The following is a 20,205-nucleotide window of genomic DNA, read 5'->3' as shown; positions in this document are numbered from 1 at the left end:
TCTACCCATAACAAATCCATTACCTTTTCTCTCCATTCTCACGATCACTACCCTCCTGGAAGCCATTAATAGTTCTCCTCCAGACTACTCTCTTGGCTTCTGAGCAGGTCTCCCTGTTCTCAGTCTTCCTCTATTCCCATCCATCCTCCACACAGCTGTCCAAACAATCTTCTTAAAGCACGAGTCAGATCAACTTAGTCCCCTGCTTCAAAAAACTACACTGCTTGATATTGACTCTAGGATAAAACTTGAACTCTTCGGCTTGGCATTTAAAGTCTGTCTCTAGCCTCCCTCTCTTTCCAATCTTAGTTCACATAACTTTTCTTCATGTGCTTTTTACATTCCATGCAAGACTATTTGTTTTTCCCCAAATGTGCATCCCATCCCCTGCCACCATGACTTTGTATGGTTGTTCTTCATGAAAGGGATGCACTCCCTCATCTCTGCCTTTTGGAATTTTGCGCTCCTTTGAAGATGTAGTTCATGGACCTTTCCTGAATCTTTCTAGAGTTATTCTTCTCTTTCTCCTCAAATTATGTTGCATTTTCTCCTCTTGGCAAATCATAAACTTCTTGAGGGCAGAGGTTGTTTTTATTTCTATCCCTGAATCCTACACTGTTCACTGTGCAATGAATAAATCCTTGTCTACCTGAAGATAAGCAGCCGTGTCCCTATGGGGCATTTGTAGATTATCTTTTCCAGAAAATTGTTAAGATCATGAAAACTGGGACTTACCATAATAACCTAAGTTAGCATAGTACGTGACTTTAGAATTTAAAAGATCACAGATTTAGAATTTGAAGGCAAGTTACAACCCTCTCATTTCATAGATAAGGAAACGGACCCAGAAAGGTGTTTTTCCCAGGATCACACATGTTAGTGAGTGGCAGTCAGGATTCCAAGTCTCATGTCTCCCAATTCACTTTCAGCACTCTTACTATTGCTTCATGATGCCTTGCCATCTAGCCTATTTTCCAGATAAGGAAACTGAGGTCCAGGAAGTGATAATGACTTGCCCAAAATAGCTGTTCTTCCTTTATAGCATTTTGAAGTTTTCCAAAGCATTTTCCGCACATCAATCCTACAAGGGAGATGGGGATCATTGTTACACACATATGTTATCAAGCATTGAAGGAAGGACTTCTAACCTAAGCTCCAGGCTCCTTCTACAACACAATGCTAAATCTCTTTTTGCCGGGAGGAGAATTGCTCCCACCACTGCCTACCTTCTTATGCACGCATGGGCTAGTAGAAACATCATAGGACTTAGGGTCAGAAGACTTAGGTATGAATTCTCACTCTTGTTATTTGATACCTAATTGCTTAGTTCTATAACTCCTAACTCCCATCAAAGTTCCTGGTTCAATAACAGATTCAATCACAGGATGGCACACCCAGAAGCTAGTGCCATTCTGTGGGCACTGCCTTCTGGGAGCAGCCCATGTATTTTTGGCAAGGGTAGGTTCCTGCAACTATGACCCAAGGAAGCTTGTCCTGAAACTAGCCAGCAAGAAAGGTAGTTCGATCTGCTTTGGGTTATGACGATATTTGGAAGAGTAAATGTGGTAATCATCTTTGCTTTGTGTAAAGGTGAGGGAATATGGATGTTGAATGTTGCATATGCTGTCAGATGGATCTCCTTTGTGCGTTGGTTTTCCTTAACTATTTTTCTTTGCTATAAAGGAAAGGGTGGGGACGAATAGGAAAGGTGTGAAAGGAAGAATACAAGGAACAATATTTCTATGAGTGAAAAACAAAAGACATCCAGAAACTTTTAAAATTAAAAAATGTTTAAATAATGAAAAAGGGGAAGGGACTCACATGTGCAAAAATATTGGTAGCAGCCCTTTTTTGTAGTGGCAAGGAACTGGAAACTGAGTGGATGCCCATCAGTTGGAGAATGGCTGAATAAGTTATGGTATATGAATGTAATTGAATATTATTGTATGCATAAAGAAGATTAATTGGTATAAATGTAAGGCACAAATTAGAGGTGGAGGAAGAGAGACTTATATGAACTGATACTAAGTAAAGTGAGCAGAACCAAGAGAATATGGTACAATACCAACAAGAACATGTGTTGATCAATTGTGATGGATTTAGCTCTTTCTAACAACGAGGTGATTCAGACCAATTCCAATAGACCTGTGATGTAAAGAACTATCTGCATCCAGAGAGAGGGCTATGGAGATTGAATGTGATCACAACATAGTATTTTCACCTTGTTGTTGTTATATATTTGCTTTTTTCCTTTCTCATTTTTTAACCTTCTGATCTGAATTTTCTTATTTTAGTCTTTTTTTAATTAAATCTTTTTATTTTCCAAATATATGCATGGATAATTTTTCAACATTGACCCTTGCAAAACCTTATGTTCCAAATTCCCCCCTTACCCCACTTTGTCCCTTAAATGGCAAGTAATCCAATATATGTTAAACATGTGCAATTCTTCTATATATATTTCTACAATTATAGTGCTGCACAAGAAAAAATCAGATCAAAAAAGGAAAAAATGAGAAAGAAAATAAAATGCAAGAAAACAATAACAAAAAGAGTGAGAATGCTATGTTGTGGTCCACACTTAGTTCCCACAGTCCTCTCTCTGGGTGTAGACAGCTCTCTTCATCCCAAGACCATTGGAACTAGCCTGAGTCATCTGATTTTTCTTCTGCAACATGACAAATATGGAAATCTGTTTAGAAGAATTGTACATGTTTAACCTATATTGGATTATTTGCTGTGTAGAGGACAGAGGGAGGGAGAAAATTTTGGAATGCAGGGTTTTGCAAGAGTGAGTGTTGAAAACTATCTTTGCATGTATTTTGAAAAATAAAAAGCTTATTACAAAAAAAAATGACACAGACATGACATGTATGAATCACACAGGATAAGCATGCATGGATGGAATGCAGTCTTCCTGACTGGAAGGAATATTCAGATCAATATGACCACAGAGAGGTTTGGTTCTTGATCAGTCTTCTAATATTTGCTGAAAAGCTACTGTGCACTTTTGGTCCTACCTTCAAGGCTTGTTAGGGAATTAGATTCAGTAAACCCACTACCGGAAACCTAAAAATAGAGTCAGAACCATAAGCTCATAGAGCCAAAAAGGAACTTGTTGATAGAGGTCAATCTTCTCATTTTATATCTGGGAAAAATTTCTTGGATGGGGAAGAGACTACTTAGTGACATAGCTGACCCAGAAGCCAGCTTTGCTGGCCTATCCCAGGGTACTTTCCATTGTACCACCCTATGGGTATAGATGTGCTTTCCCTCAATGTATTCAATTCTTTTCCTATTCCTTCCTCCATTCGGCAAACATTTATGAAGCACCTACTAAGTGCAAAGTTTTGTTTCACCAAGGCCTAGCATATATGGTACTTTGTACCTAGAAGATGCTTTATAATGAGTGCTGAATGAAAGCTTGAAGAACACATTTTTAAAGTTTAATTTGCATCATTAACATTTTCTCTATCACTTTCTTATTTTATTTTAATTTTTTTATTAATTATAGTTTTTATTTACCAGATACATGCATGGGTAATTTTACAGCATTGTCAATGCCAAACCTTTTGTTCCAATTTTTCCCCTCATTCCTCCCACCCCCAGATGCCTCCATCACTTTCTTAAATCTAGACAATCAACAACATTAAAAAACCCCAAGCCACAAGTCTTCTTTTGTATTTTCTGCCAACTTACAAGGTATAATGGTCACACTACAAATTTAACAATTATATCTTTTGAGCCAGTTCAAGATGACTCCAGTAAAACTCTGGACATTTACACAGCTAAATAAATATGACATAATTTTAAAGAAGAAATTTTTTACAAAATGGGGAGAAGAGGAAAGGCTTCCTTGAAGAAGGCAGATTTCTAAAGAGCCAGATATGAAAGAGAATATTTCACACATGGACAATGAAGGAACAGAGACTGGAAATGGAATAGCAAAAGGAAGGCAGTTTGCTCAGAATCTGTAGTTTGTAAAAGGGAGAAATAAGGAGATTGAATGTGGATCAAAGCATAAGATTTTCACCTTTTGTTGTTGTTTGCCTGCTTTTTTTTTCTTTGTTTTTTTTTCTCTTTGAGCTGTTTTTTTTTTCCTGTGCAGCATAATGAATATGGAAATGTGTTTAGAAGAATTGTACATGTTTTATCTATATTGGATTGCTTGCTGTCTTGGGGAGGGAGGAAGAGGGGAGAAAAAGAGAAAAATTTGGAAAAGATTTGGTTTTGCAAAAGTGAATGTTGAAAACTGCCTTTGCATATATTTGGAAATGTATTAAATAAAATATAAATTAAATGTATTAAAATGGATATATATTAAAATAAAAACAACAACAACAACAAAATTCTGACTTTTAGATTTATAAAGCATTTTCTTACAACCATGCCTGGGAGGTAGAATTCAGAGGATTCAGACCTGGAAGGGTCTCTCAACATTGTTCAGTGAAAGGTATCTGTGAACTTGATTGATTTCCTTTGTAAATCCTCTGCATTTTGTTTTGTGCATTTAAAAACATTCTTCTGAAAGGGGATCGTTAGGCTTCCCCAGTTGGACTGCCAAAGGGGTCCGTGACACAAAAAGGATGAAGATCCCCTTCTTTAGTCCAGTCCTCTCCTTTTGCAGGAGGAACCTCAGAGGGAGAATAAGTGATTTTCCCAAAGTAGAAGAATCTCAGGGCTTTTGACACTGAGTCTGAGACTCTTTTCATCCCATAAAAGTGTATTACTACCCTTGTTCACAAACTAAAAAAGGAAGGCTGCTCCTTAATTAGTTAATGATCAGCCGAGATTTGGACCCAGCTCTCTCACCTCTGAATTTAGAGCCTTTCACTACCTCACAACAGAGAGTATTTTTATCCCCATTTTGGAGATCAGGAAATAGGCTTAGAATAGGCCCTTGTCACATAACCAGTTAGTGATGAACTGCAGGATTTGGATGGAGGCCCCTGATTATAGGCTGCCCTTTGCCCACTATAATTAACCCAAAGCACTTCGCACTTAAGGTAAAAAGCTTTCCTTGGTCATCGAGACCCTCAGCTCAGAAGATAAAAGGGAATCCTTCCTGGACCCTAAAGCCTAGTGTAGATTAGCAAACTAACTAGAACGGAGATACCAAGAAATTTATGCTTTTCACACAGAAGTATTTATGGCTTTCTGGAAAAGCAATGGTTTGTCAGCATTTCCTTTGATGTGAAAACATTGATTTTTAACAGCATGAACTTTGGACAGGGGGCTGGCTCCCACTCCTAATAAAGAGCAGAGAAAATATAGGGGCAGCCTTGCCTGTAGCAGTACGGGGCTCCTAATGGACCTATCATTGAATTACTGGAGGAAGAGGAAGAGGAGGAAAAGTGAGAAGGAAGAGGAGGAGGAAGAGGAGGCAAAACTGAGCTGGTCAGGACCTTGGCAGAGGCCTACGCTGCCTGTAGTCCAATTGTGGTTTTGTTATTTTCCACTGGGGAAAGTTTGGGCTGCTCACTCTGTCCTCTGGACCTCAGTTTTTCCATCTATAAGATCCTAGGTTTTTGAGCTGGAAGACCTCTTAAAAGATTATCTAGTCTAAACTCTATTTTCCAGATAAGGAAACTGAAGTCCAGAGAGGTTATGGGCTATTTGTTCAAGATCACATTATTAGAAAACAATAGTCAAGGTATTAGAGCTAAAGAGCCCTCCCAGCTCTGACTCCTGGGTTCTAAGGGCCCTCCCAGCCCTGACCTCCTGGGTTCTAAGGGCCCTCCCAGCCCTGACCTCCTGGGTTCTAAGGGCCCTCCCAGCTCTGACCTCCCGGGTTCTAAGGGCCCTCCCAGCTCTGACCTCCTGGGTTCTAAGGGCCCTCCCAGCTCTGACCTCCCGGGTTCTAAGGGCCCTCCCAGCTCTGACCTCCTGGGTTCTAAGGGCCCTCCCAGCCCTGACCTCCTGGGTTCTAAGGGCCCTCCCAGCTCTGACATCCCGGGTTCTAAGGGCCCTCCCAACTCTGACCTCCTGGGTTCTAAGGGCCCTCCCAGCTCTGACCTCCCGGGTTCTAAGGGCCCTCCCAGCTCTGACCTCCCGGGTTCTAAGGGCCCTCCCAGCTCTGACCTCCCGGGTTCTAAGGGCCCTCCCAGCTCTGACATCCTGGGTTCTAAGGGCCCTCCCAGCCCTGACCTCCTGGGTTCTAAGGGCCCTCCCAGCTCTGACTTCCTGAGTTCTAAGGGCCCTCCCAGCTCTGACCTCCTGGGTTCTAAGGGCCCTCCTAGCTCTGACCTCCTGGGTTCTAAGGGCCCTCCCAGCTCTGACCTCCTGGGTTCTAAGGGCCCTCCCAGCTCTGACTTCCTGAGTTCTAAGGGCCCTCCCAGCTCTGACCTCCTGGGTTCTAAGGGCCCTCCCAGCCCTGACTTCCTGAGTTCTAAGGGCCCTCCCAGCCCTGACCTCCTGGGTTCTAAGGGCCTTCCCAGCTCTGACCTCCTGGGTTCTAAGGGCCCTCCCAGCTCTGACCTCCTGGGTTCTAAGGGCCCTCCCAGCTCTGACATCCTGGGTTCTAAGGGCCCTCCCAGCTCTGACCTCCTGGGTTTTAAGGGCCCTCCCAGCTCTGACATCCTGGGTTCTAAGGGCCCTCCCAGCTCTGACATCCCAGGTTCTAAGGGCCCTCCCAGCCCTAACATCCCCTGTTCTAAGGGCCCTCCCAGCTCTGACCCCCTGGGTTCTAAGGGCCCTCCCAGCTCTGACCTCCTGGGTTCTAAGGGCCCTCCCAGCTCTGACCTCCTGGGTTCTAAGGGCCCTCCCAGCTCTGACCTCCCGGGTTCTAAGGGCCCTCCCAGCTCTGACATCCTGGGTTCTAAGGGCCCTCCCAGCTCTGACATCCTGGGTTCTAAGGGCCCTCCCAGCTCTGACCTCCTGGGTTCTAAGGGCCCTCCCAGCTCTGACCTCCTGGGTTCTAAGGCTCCTCCCAGCTCTGACCTCCTGGGTTCTAAGGCTCCTCTCAGCTCTGACCTCCTGAGTTCTAAGGGCCCTCCCAGCTCTGACCTCCTGGGTTCTAAGGGCCCTCCCAGCTCTGACCTCCTGGGTTCTAAGGGCCCTCCCAGCTCTGACCTCCTGAGTTCTAAGGGCCCTCCCAGCTCTGACCTCCTGGGTTCTAAGGGCCCTCCCAGCTCTGACCTCCTGGGTTCTAAGGGCCCTCCCAGCTCTGACCTCCTGGGTTCTAAGGCTCCTCCCAGCTCTGACCTCCTGGGTTCTAAGGGCCCTCCCAGCTCTGACTCCTGGGTTCTAAGGACCCTCCCAGCTCTGACCTCCTGGGTTCTAAGGGCCCTCCCAGCTCTGACATCCTGGGTTCTAAGGCTCCTCTCAGCTCTGACCTCCTGAGTTCTAAGGGCCCTCCCAGCTCTGACCTCCTGGGTTCTAAGGGCCCTCCCAGCTCTGACCTCCTGGGTTCTAAGGGCCCTCCCAGCTCTGACCTCCTGGGTTCTAAGGGCCCTCCCAGCTCTGACCTCCCGGGTTCTAAAGGCCCTCCCAGCCCTGACCTCCTGGGTTCTAAGGGCCCTCCCAGCTCTGACACCCTGTGTTCTAAGGGCCCTCCTAGCCCTGACCTCCTGGGTTCTAAAGGCCCTCCCAGCCCTGACCTCCTGGGTTCTAAAGGCCCTCCCAGCCCTGACCTCCTGGGTTCTAAGGGCCCTCCCAGCTCTGACACCCTGTGTTCTAAGGGCCCTCCCAGCCCTGACCTCCTGGGTTCTAAGGGCCCTCCCAGCCCTGACCTCCTGGGTTCTAAGGGCCCTCCCAGCCCTGACCTCCTGGGTTCTAAGGGCCCTCCCAGCCCTGACCTCCTGGGTTCTAAGGGCCCTCCCAGCTCTGACCTCCTGGGTTCTAAGGGCCCTCCCAGCTCTGACATCCTGGGTTCTAAGGGCCCTCCCAGCCCTGACCTCCTGGGTTCTAAGGGCCCTCCCAGCCCTGACCTCCTGGGTTCTAAGGGCCCTCCCAGCCCTGACCTCCCGGGTTCTAAGGGCCCTCCCAGCTCTGACCTCCTGGGTTCTAAGGCTCCTCCCAGCTCTGACCTCCCAGGTTCTAAGGGCCCTCCCGGCTCTGACCTCCTGGGTTCTAAGGGCCCTCCCAGCTCTGACCTCCTGGGTTCTAAGGACCCTCCCAGCTCTGACCTCCTGGGTTCTAAGGGCCCTCCCAGCCCTGACCTCCTGGGTTCTAAGGACCCTCCCAGCTCTGACCTCCTGGGTTCTAAGGGCCCTCCCAGCTCTGACCTCCTGGGTTCTAAGGGCCCTCCCAGTTCTGACCTCCTGGGTTCTAAGGGCCCTCCCAGCTCTGACCTCCTGGGTTCTAAGGCTCCTCCCAGCTCTGACCTCCCAGGTTCTAAGGGCCCTCCCAGTTCTGACCTCCTGGGTTCTAAGGACCCTCCCAGCTCTGACTCCTGGGTTCTAAGGGCCCTCCCAGTTCTGACCTCCTGGGTTCTAAGGGCCCTCCCAGCTCTGACCTCCTGGGTTCTAAGGGCCCTCCCAGTTCTGACCTCCTGGGTTCTAAGGGCCCTCCCAGCTCTGACCTCCTGGGTTCTAAGGCTCCTCCCAGCTCTGACCTCCCAGGTTCTAAGGGCCCTCCCAGTTCTGACCTCCTGGGTTCTAAGGGCCCTCCCAGCTCTGACCTCCTGGGTTCTAAGGCTCCTCCCAGCTCTGACCTCCCAGGTTCTAAGGGCCCTCCCAGCTCTGACACCCTGTGTTCTAGGGGCCCTCCCATCTCTGACATCCTGAGTTCTAAGGGCCCTCCCAGCCCTAACATCCCCTGTTCTAAGGGCCCTCCCAATCTGACATCCCATATTCTAAGGGCCCTCCCAGCCCTACTACTCATGTTCTAAAGCCGTCCCCATTTTAGTCCTTTACTCCTCATCCTTACAATGCTCTCCATCACCTCCAATTTCTATTCTTTCCTTCTCAACCCTTCTCACAGCTGTCCCCACCCCCTCTCTATACCGAAGGTCATTTCTGGGCTTAGCATCTTATTTCCTTGCAGCTGGACCTTTGTAATAAATAGCTTCTTAACTGGTTTCTCAGCCTTAGAATCCAGAGTTGAAGGGGACTTCAAAGACCATCTGTTCAAACCTCAAGCCGTCCAAGAATCCTCCGGACAATATAATAATAACATTTATAATCATGATGTAAGGTTTTCAAAGTGCTTCCCATTTGTTATCTCACTTGATCCCTACCTGGGTAAGGTAGTGGCTACTATTCCCATTCTTCAGGTGCAGAAACAACCTGAGAGAGGGACCTAAGGGGCTCACCTAGGATCCAACAGATGGTGTCTGATGTAGGATTCAAACTCGGGTAATTTAAAAGTCACTTCTCGGATCAAAACCATCTAGTGGCTCCCAGGCCCTCAAGAGGAACACCGAAGTCCTCCGCCTGGCGTTCAAGGCCCTCCTCCGCCGGCCCACCGCCCCTCCTTGCACTAAACGTTTTGTGCTTGCTTGACCACCTCCAGGCTCCCGTTTATGTCGTTCAGAGGCTGACTCCGAATAGTCATTCTTCACGAGCCAAAGAGCCCTAACTCTCTATATCATTCTCTAATCTGGCTTAAGAATCCCAGGAGCTTCATGATACCTTTCATCCTTGCCTTCGGTTCTGGACATCTTTCTTATTTTTTGGTGAGTAAATTCTCAGGCCACAGTCAGGAAGGCCTGCTTCCAGATTCAACCTCAGACAATAACTAGAAGTGTGACCCTCTCTACCTCAGTTTCCTCATCTGTAAAATGGGAATAATAATAGCACCTACTTCCTCCGGTTGTCATGAGGATCAAATGTGATGGCCTTAGAGCACCCTACAAAGGTTAGAGATTCTCTTCTGCTTTTTAAATTTACCTGGTTGATCTCCCTGCGACTGAATTCTCCAGAATCAAGGACTGGATCTTATTCTTCTTTGCCCCTCCTTCTCCCACTCTGTAATAGTAATTGTAACAACAACAGAAAGAAGTCATGACTTCTTCCCATTATTAGACAGTGGGAAGATCCCTGGGTTCAAGAATGGAAAATCTGGGTAGAAATCCTGGCTTCCTCACAAGCAGATTTTGCTTTACTTTAATTATTATTTTTATTATTTATTATTTATTTTATTTTATTAATGCAGAGATTTTATGTGTGTGTGTGTGTCCTGAATATTCTAGCCAGTCACTTTGGGCAAACCTATGATTAGGCCATCCTCAGGTTCTATTTTTAAATGCATAAAACAAAATAGAATGACAAAAAGAAGCCAAAGCAAAAATAAAGATGTCTTTTCTCCCTCCCCATTCAAGTTCACAGAACTCCATAGATTCTTGCAGGGAAAGGATTAAGAACCCTTGGACTAAGGGGAACAAGAATATACCCAAATCAGTCTGTATATTTCTTACTTTATATACGTGTATGATTCCACCATAGTCTAATATTTCTGCAAGGGAAGGAAGACGTGTAGGGAAACGTTAGCAAGTAGAATTTAATAACAGCAAAGGAGAGTTCTCCAGGAAAACGTGAAGGAGGGATGGAAGGGGCCAGGGGAGGGAGGTGCCAGCTTCGGGAGTGGGTGAACGAGTCTCTGAATCTCATTGTCCTCCTCTAGGATGTGAGGTGTGGGCACAGAGGGCCTCGAGGTCTCCTCCAGCTCTGACCTTCTCTCGGGGTGGCTCACACAAGGCTCGGGAAGCCGGCAGGGCAAGTTCCACTGTCCCCAGTTTGACTGGAGGAGCCAGGGATTGGGGAGAGAGCTGGTGGCCTGCGCACAGTCAGGCCCACAGCTAGTTAAATGGGATTGGAAGTCAGGACTCTGGCCCCCAGGCCCGAGCGCTGCACTCCTCAGCCACAGGCGCACGGAAGGCTCTGCCGGCTTGCTCTCCTGAGTTAAAAGGGAAGGCTCCAGGAGCCCCCTTCTCAGCTGTTGGCTGAGGCGGGCCCCTTTTTTCGACCCCTGTCTGAGGGGAGCTCAGAGCCCAGCGGGGGGGGGGGGTCAGCCCAAGTGGGGCAAAGTGTCCCTGCTCGGACAATGAGGGAGGGGAAGGTCTCACAGCTCCACAAACCAGGGGCCTTCCCTGCCCCAAGCCTCGTGACAACCCCCCTGTTCATGCTGAGGAAGGGGGAGGCGGCTTGGATGACCACGTGGGCCGCCCTCTGCTCTCCGGAGACCCCGCGTCGTGGGCAGTAACAAAGCGTACCTTTGTCTGAGCTCGGAGGCCTCCTCCTGTTACCCCCTCTGCCGCCTAAAGAGAGCAGGCCGGGGACTGCTCACCATGACCATCTCCACATTTTTCTCAGGGTCCCCCCCTGCGGGAGGGTCTCCCACCGTTCTCCGCTGCCAGATAAAATCCAGATTTTGGAGCCTCCGATCCCACCCCAGTCCTGCGGCCCAGTGTCCTCCCCTTCCCCAACATGAAGAAGTGGAAAAACCAGTGGAACAGGAGCCAGAAAGCCTGAGGGTTGAGTGAGCCCTAACACTTACTAGCTGCGTCATCTTGGCGAAGTCATTTTACTTTGGGAAGATTCAGCTTCTTCGTGTATAAAACGGGGATGATGATCCTTATGTCCCATCCCTCACGTTCTTTAAAGTACTCATAGAATGAGTTATTTCATTGTTTCATAACAATTACACAATTATAGCCACTCACATTTGCTTCATTACGTTGGGGGTTTATAGAGCCTTTTATGTACATTATTTCACAACCCTCTGAGACAGCCAGTGCAAACGGGATCACCTTCATTTTACAGGTGAGGAAACCAAGGCATCCAGAGGGGAAGTGACTTGCCTGGGTTACATAATTAGTAAGTGGGAAAGACAGGGCCTTAATGAAGATCCCAGAACTCCAAAGGTAGCACTTTTTGGCAATCTGGCTTCTGTTATCTTTATTAGTTGTTTGATGGGGAAAATTACTTTTCTTCTGTCTCAGTTTCCTTAACTATAAAATGGAGATCATCATGATCCTTTCCTTGCATGGTGGTTGTGAGGAACAAAGGATAATCATATCCTATAAAATGCACCGGGCCTGGCACATAGGGCACCGAGCCTGGCATCCTCCCTGTCCCCGGAGCCGAGCCGGTGCTTTTCACACTAATATTCCACCTTGGTGCACGCAGCCGTGGCTCTAGCCTGCAATGTCAGGGAAGCACACACAGTGCAAACATAGGACTCTTCTGGCCTTAATCTCTGGACCCCTTCTCAGAATAATGGCTTTAAATGCATAAAAATTGCAAAGGAAATAAAATAAATTGAAATAAAGGCATTAAAACATAGATTAAAAACCAAGTAGAGACCACAACTTAAGTGCACTTATTTTTTGACCCATCGTGACTTTCAGTCCGCTCATCCTTGTTTATTCTCCTAATCTGACGCCCACATTCTGATTTATTTCCTTCCTTCCAGTCTTTCCCATATAACTGAGCAATTCAATCACGCACTGCAATCCCTTCCACTCCTCCCCTAAGCTCCTTTCCTGCCTTGTCTTTGCTATACTTTGCAAACCCCAAGCCCGGGTTATCCCTCTATCTGCCTTCTCCACTCCTACTTGCTCTCTGATGAATGCCCCTGGAGGAAGTGGCAACTTTGATTGTTGCCAAGAGACAACTGTGCCAACTCAGAACTCTAGAAATTTATCATATTTCAACTGCTGCACAGCTGTTCTATTCTGCCTGGATTTTCTCCAAAACTCCCCCCAGCAATTCTTCCAATCCAATCCGCAGCCCCTCAAAATTGTCACCCCCCATATCTCTATGAGAAAGAACTACCTCCCTTCCGCTTTGCTGAGAAAATGAAGGTCATCCACTGTGAACTCTTCTTTTCCCTTATTCCCCCACCTCCAAACCTCTCTCTTCATCCTCCTGTTCTCTCCAGCTCCTGGAACTGTTGTGGGCTGGTTTCTCCCCAGAGCAAACAAATCCTTGTGGCCCCTGATCCCACCCCTTCCATCTCCTCTGGGAGACTACACTCCCAGCATCTTCCTTTTTCTCATCTCCAACCCCTTTTTATCTCTTGGCTCTGCATACACACACATCTCCATCTTCCATAGGCCTTCAATAGCAACAAGCCTTCACTTGACCCTCCCATCCTCTTCAGACGTAGCCTGTAGCTTTCTCCTTCATAGCCAGATGCCTAGAAAAAGCCACTGGTGGGCTCCCATTCTCACCTTCCACTCATTTCTCAGCACCCTGAAGTCTGGCTGCCTACCCACCAAGTCACTGACATTGCTCCCTCCAAGTTTACCCAACGGCCAAATCCAAGAGCCTTCCTCGGTCTTCATTCTCCTCAGCCTCTGTCAAGAGCTCTTCCATCCTGTATGTTCTCTCCTCTTTTGACTTCTGAGATATTATACCCTTGATGTTCGTTTACTTCTCCTGATTGACCCTTCTCAGCCGCCTTTGCCATATCACCACCCATTTCTGCTTCCCTGACTGTAAAAGTCCCTCAAACATCTCTTCTAGATTATTTTTTTCTTCTCTTCTTGAACTATTTCTTGGCAGGATCAATGATTGCCTCTAGGCAGATAACTACTAAATTTATGTATTGGGAGCAGCCAGTTGTGTAGTGGATAGAGCACCAGCCCTGAATTCAGGAGGACCCGAGTTCACATCTGGTCTCAGACACTTAACACTTCCTAGCTGTGTGACCCTGGGCAAGTCACTTAACCCCAGCCTCAGAAAAAAATATTATTTATCAAGTTTTCAAATCTTTCTTGGATTCCAATGGCAGCACCAACTTGCTCGCTAGACATCTAACCTGCAACAGCGTAAATTCAATATGCCCCAAACAGAAATCATTATCTCCCCTTCTGAACCTGACTCTCCTCCAGGCTTGCCCATTTCTGTCAAGGGCAGTGCCCTTTCTCCCTAGCGCTCCCTACTCACAAGCCCATGCATACCCTTTCCCTTCCTCACACCCTCTATCCAACCAGTTGCCAGATCTTGCCAATCCTCTCTCTACAACATCTTATATCTGACCTCTCTCGGTTTCTATGGCTACCTCCCTCCTTGAGGTCTTCATCCCCTCCACCCATTGATTTCCCAGATTAAGCCCTTCCCTCTCCAGTGCATCCCTTTACACAGACGGAAAATAATCTGCCCCTTTTCAGTGTCTTTCTGTTGCCTCCAGAGCAAAATACGGCTTCCTCAGCTCGGCACTGAAGGGCCTCCAGAGTGTGGCTTGATGCTCCCTCTCCAGTCCTATTTCATACCAGCCTCCTTCATAAATTCTTCATTCCAGCCACTGTCCTACTTCCTATTCCTTTAACCAGTCCCTTTATCCTGCCTCCATGTCTTTGAAGAAGCTGTGACCCAAGCCCGGATGCATCCTTCCGTATTTCCACACCTCAGAGCCAAATGAGACTAGAAATGACTAATGTGTCAATAAAACCTTAAAAATGATATCAAATAATGTAAAATGCTGTAGAGCAATTATAGGATCTCTAGCTTCTTCAAGGCTCAGGGAAGGTCCTGAAAGCTCTTATCTTTCCCCCACCTCAGCCCCATTTGTGATTGCTTTCTCCCTTCGATCACAGATTTATATATTAGATGATAGAGGTCATTAAGTCCCAGTCGCTCCATTTTAGAGAGCAAGAAACTGGCAGCTAGGTGCTGTAGTAGCTCTAGTAGTAGTAGCTCTGGGCCTGAGGTCAGAGGAGATAGTGGGCCTAGCCCCAGAGGAGCTGCTGGTGGCTCCTTCCCCAGCCCGAGCTTTCCCATCGGTGCAGTTCTAAATTCTGTGATCTCTCCTCTCCTTCTGCCCCCCCCCCCCATTCCCCATCCCATTGTTCCTCCCAGAACGTCCTTATCAACAAGCGGAGATGTGCTGGTCCTTGGGGAGCCGGGGAGACCAGAATAAACCAGCGGCTTCCTTCCTGTTCCAGCAGGCTTCCACCTCAGAGAAATACCCCACAATGGGAGGCAGAGCTCGTGCCCTGAGCCCGGGCAGCCAAGAAAGCACTGAAGGGCCGGGGCACGGACAGGGCCGCCCTCCTCTACCACCCACAGAGGCTTGTCGAGAAGGTTAGGTCCCCGTACAGCATTGAAGGGCAATGTGGCGGGCGCCCAAGCTGGGCACTCCCGTGCACAACTCTGGCTCTGGAATAAAAAAACTGAGCCCAGACTGGGCGTCAAACATAGTCACCCATGACCTTGGGCACCAGGGGGCTGAGGAGAAGGAGGGCCATTGCCCCTCACTGCCGTTCCGCTCCAAGGCTTGGGCAGCAGTCACTTCTTTCTACCAAAGGCAAAGTCGGGCCCCACTGGTGACCAGTCAGTCTTACTGCACCACATCCCACACCTCGATTTCCTTTTCTTTCTTTTGTGAGGCAACTGGGGCTGTGACTCGCCTAGGGTCACACAGCCGGTAAGTGTTAAGTACTCCGGGCTACATTTGAGCTCAGGGGATCCTGGCACTTCATGCACTGTGCCACGTAGCTGCCCTCTCTGTTTATTTTTTCCCACAAATACCCCAGCAGCCCGTGCCCTTTGTTTGCTGGTTGGTCAGGCTCCATGATGGAGGAGGGGCTAAGCTAAGAGAAGGTTCCAGCCAAGTTCAAAGGACAGATTGATCAGGCTGATAATTACTATAAAGTGGAATTAATAGGAGACTCCTTATTCCCCTGCTCCATCCCCCATCAGGACTTTTTACCTCAGACTATGTAGGGCCACAAAACATAGATCGTGAGAGCTAGAATGCTACAGAATCTCAGAAACAGGTCAGACCAACACCTAGACAGGGATTTCTTCTCTAATATCCCTGCCAAATGATGGCTTCCTTAAGGCACTAAAGAATAAAAAAGCATACCAGTCAGGGTGGCCCAAGAACAAAAATAATAACATTATCATTAAATATTATTATTAATTTTAAAATTAATTTCATTTTAAAATTTAATTTTAATCAATAATATTATTAATAAATAGTATTAACTGTTAATAATGTTAATAAAATAAACTAAGAAAATAATAAATAATAAAATGAATTAATAAAATAATGACAAATAAAACAGCAAATTAATAAAATAAGAAATAAATTAATAAAATATATGCAAAACACTTTGTAATTATTTTCTCATTTGATCTTTACAACCGATGGCTGTCATTATCTCCATTTTACAGTTGAGGAAGCTGAGGCAAGCAGAGGTATACTACAACATCTTGCCACCAGGACAAATCTTGCTTGTTTCACGATGGGGATGCTGATAGACCCGCACTCAGAAACTGGACCGATGTTCCTACCCATGGCCAAGAGTGTGGCAGGACCGCACCATTATCATGCTTGGGGAATAGCTCACAAGTAGACAGACCAGGGCAGACAAGACTATCTTCTGTTAAACTCCTCATCTGTAAAATGAGATGCTCATTGGCCTTCAGTCTCTTCCAGTTTTGGATCACTCACCGAGTTATCCAATGAGCTGTCCTTGTTACCCACCAGATTATGGCTAGACCTTCTACCTGGAATTCTCGTTATGTTGTACATGGGCAGACCCTGCTCTTCTCCATCCTGGTCTCTATGATTTGGCCATTTCCCTGCCTCCCTTGGAAGCTGAATCTCAGCCCAGACTTAATTTTCTCGGGCTTCATTCCTGCCTGGGCCTCCAGATGCTGTCTCTGTCCCTGACAAGGCAATTGGGACATGGCGACTTATCCTTTTCAGGTTTGTTATTATATTGCCCTGGGCTTCTGAATCCGACCCACTAATCTCTTCTCCTACTCACCATTCTCACCTTATCCTGGACATAGGGCTCTGGGTGGTCACTTTCCCAGTCCTGTGCCTGGGCTAACTCCTTCCTGGGCCTCTGGACTTTCCCCTAGGACTGTGAATACACGGTCAGTGTTCCTTCGTTTCACTTGATCCCAGCTTTGACCGGAGGACTCAAGATAAATTTTATGTGCCTTCTCCAATGCCGTGGAACTGGCCCCAATCTCTGCATTGACCCCTAGCCTGACGCTGTCCTAAACAAAGAACCTGCCTGGTCCTGGCCCCTGGGGGTCCCAGGTCACCATGTCTTCTCATTAAGCTCTAAGAAGAACAGGACCAGAACCCATCCTTGGGCACCAACCTTCAGCTGAGTCAGAAACCCTTTCTGACAGAAGCACACCTCGCTTTATTGCAGTTTACGATTGAAGTTTGTGGCAAGCCTGTGTTGAGCAAGTTTATTATTACTGTTTTTCCAACATGTGCTCATATCATGTTTCCGTGTCACACATTGGTAATTTTCCCAATATTTCAGACTTTTTCATTATTATTATATCTATTAGGGTGATCTGTCATTGGGGATCTTTGATATTACCATTATAATTGCTTTGGGATATCACACGTCACACCTACATGATGGTGAATATAATTGATAAATGATGTTTGTGTCCTGACTGCTCCAGCAGCCAGCTGTTCTCTCTCCCTCTCCTTGGGCCCCCGCATTCCCTGAGACACAAGAAATTGGGCTAATTGATAACCTGACAATGGTCCGTAACTGTTCAAGTTAAAGAACAGGAAATTGATGCAGCAAATTTCATTGTTGTCTTATTTTTTAAAATTATCATCTCATACAAAGAGAAATTCCATTCAAAATAACGGTCGATAGTATCAAATATTTGGGAATATATCTACCAAAGGAGAGTCATGAATTATATGAGCAAAATTACAAAACACTTGCCACAAAAATAAAGTCAGATTTAAATAATTGGAAAGACATTCAATGTTCTTGGATAGGCCGAGCGAATATAATAAAGATGACAATACTCCCCAAACTAATCTATTTATTTAGTGCTATACCAATCAGACTCCCAAGAAACTATTTTAATGACCTAGAAAAATAACAACAAAATTCATATGGAAGAATAAAAGGTCGAGAATTGCAAGGGAACTAATGAAAAAAAAGTCAGAGGAAGGTGGTCTAAGTGTACCTGATTTAAAGCTATATTATAAAGCAACAGTCACCAAAACCATTTGGTATTGGCTAAGAAATAGACTTGTTGATCAGTGGCATAGGTTAGGTTCACAGGACAAGATAGTGAATAAAAATAGCAATCTAATCTTTGACAAACCCAAAGATCCCAAATTTTGGGATAAGAATTCATTATTTGACAAAAACTGCTGGGAAAACTGGAAATTAATATGGCAGAAACTAGGCATGGACCCACATTTAACACCACATACTAAGATTAGATCAAAATGGGTCCAAGATTTAGGCATAAAGAACGAAATCATAAATAAATTGGAGGAACATGGGATGGTTTACCTCTCAGACTTGTGGAGGAGGAAGGAGTTTGTGTCCAAGGGAGAACTAGAGACCATTATTGATCACAAAATAGAACATTTTGATTACACCAAATTAAAAAGTTTCTGCACAAACAAAACTAATGCAAACAAGATTAGAAGGGAAGTAACAAATTGGGAAAAAATTTTTACAGTTAAAGGTTCTGATAAAGGCCTCATCTCCAAAATATACAGAGAATTGACTTTAATCTATAAGAAATCAAGCCATTCTCCAATTGATAAATGGTCAAAGGATATGAACAGACAATTTTCAGATGATGAAATTAAAACTATTTCCACTCATATGAAAGAGTGTTCCAAATCACTATTGATCAGAGAAATGCAAATTAAGACAACTCTGAGGTATCATTACACACCTGTCAGATTGGCTAAGATGACAGGAACAAATAACGATGAATGTTGGAGGGGCTGTGGGAAAACTGGGACACTGATGCATTGTTGGTGGAGTTGTGAAAGAATCCAACCATTCTGGAGAGCAATCTGGAATTATGCCCAAAAAGTTATCAAAATGTGCATACCCTTTGACCCAGCCATACTACTACTGGGCTTATACCCCAAGGAACTACTAGAGAAGGGAAAGGGTCCTGTATGTGCCAAAATGTTTGTAGCAGCCCTTTTCATAGTGACTAGAAGCTGGAAGATGAATGGATGTCCATCAATTGGAGAATGGTTGGGTAAACTATGGTATATGAATGTTATGGAATATTATTGTTCTATAAGAAATGACCAACAGGAGAAATACAGAGAGTCTTGGAGAGACTTACATCAACTGATGCTGAGTGAAACGAGCAGAACCAGAAGATCATTATACACTTCAACAATGATACTGTACGAGGATGTATGCTGATGGAAGTGGATTTCTTCAACATAGAGAAGAACTAATCCAATTCCAATTGATTAATGATGGACTGAACCAGCTACATCTAGAAAAGGAACACTGGGAAATGAATGTAAACTGTTATTTTTACCTTCTGAATCCAATTCTTCCTGTGCAACAAAAAATTCGGTTCTACACACATATATTGTATCTAAATTATACTGTAATATATTTAACATATATAAGACTGCTTGCCATCTGGGGGAGGGGGTTGGGGGAGGAAGGGAAAAAATCTGAATAGAAGTAAGTGCAAGGGATAATGTTGTAAAAAATTACCCATGCATATGTACTGTCAAAAAATGTTATAATTATAAAATAAAATAAAAAATTAAAAAATAAAATAAAATAAAATTATCATCTCAGTCGGCGGCCATCAACATCAAGGCAAGACCCTCCACCAGCAAAATGATTACAACTTATTGAAAGTTCAAATGATGGTTAGCATTTTTTTTTTACCAATAAAGTATTTTAAGTCAAGGCATGTGCAGTATTTTTTTTTTTTTTTTTTTTTTTTTTGGCTGAGGCACAATTGGGGTTAAGTGACTTGCTCAGGGTCACACAGCCAGGAAGTGTTAACTGTCTGACATCAGATTTGAACTCGGGTCCTCCTGAATTCAGGGCTGGTGCTCTATCCACTGCACCACCTAGCTGCCCCATGTGCAGTATTTTTAAAAGACATAAAAACACTATTGCACATTTAATAGACTACAGTACAGTATAAACATAACTTATGTTTTTACTAGGAAACCAAAAAATTTGTGTGACTCTCTTTATTACAATTTTCACTTTATTGCAGTGGTCTAGAGCCAAACCCACAATAGCTCCAAGGTATGACTATATTGGAAAGTGCCCTGCTCTGAACTTTCCCAGAATTCAGTACAAGGGCAGCTTTCATCTGGGTGGAGGGCCTCCTTCTTCTTTCCTTCCTTCTTCCTTCTTCTTCAACTCCCTCTCTCTCCTTCCTTCTTTCTCTCCTTCTTCCCTCCCTTCCTTCTTTTCTTTCTTCCTTCCTTATTTTCGTCCTTTTCTCCTTCCTTCCTTCTTCCCTTCCCTTCTTTCTTCCTTCCTTCATTCCTTCCTTCCTTTTCTCTTCCCTTCCCTTC

At 45.5% G+C, this 20,205-nt stretch overlaps 1 protein-coding gene across 6 annotated transcripts in view; it reads right to left on the bottom strand.

The window, feature by feature from the left end:
* TNFAIP8L1 (TNF alpha induced protein 8 like 1) overlaps nucleotides 1-20,205 on the bottom strand; it is a 36,575-nt gene that overhangs the window by 3,047 nt on the left and 13,323 nt on the right. For 2 of the 6 annotated variants that reach the window (XM_074308324.1, XM_074308335.1), the window contains exon 2: nucleotides 9,831-9,908. The exons of 3 other annotated variants lie outside the window; for them this stretch is intronic. Coding sequence is in view for 1 of the 3 variants with exons in the window: in XM_074308306.1 (XP_074164407.1) it covers nucleotides 845-875 (31 nt within the window). In the remaining 2 variants the exon portion in view is untranslated. Of the gene's footprint in view, nucleotides 1-844; nucleotides 4,323-9,830; nucleotides 9,909-20,205 lie in introns of those variants that run through there. One more of the 6 variants, XM_074308306.1, reaches the window with a different exon arrangement.

The sequence above is a fragment of the Sminthopsis crassicaudata genome, chromosome 1, assembly GCF_048593235.1.
Source record: "Sminthopsis crassicaudata isolate SCR6 chromosome 1, ASM4859323v1, whole genome shotgun sequence".
NCBI classification, from domain to species: Eukaryota; Metazoa; Chordata; class Mammalia; order Dasyuromorphia; family Dasyuridae; genus Sminthopsis; species Sminthopsis crassicaudata.
The sequence above is the reverse complement of the archived record's forward strand: the minus strand, read 5'-3'. Positions and strand labels throughout refer to the sequence as shown.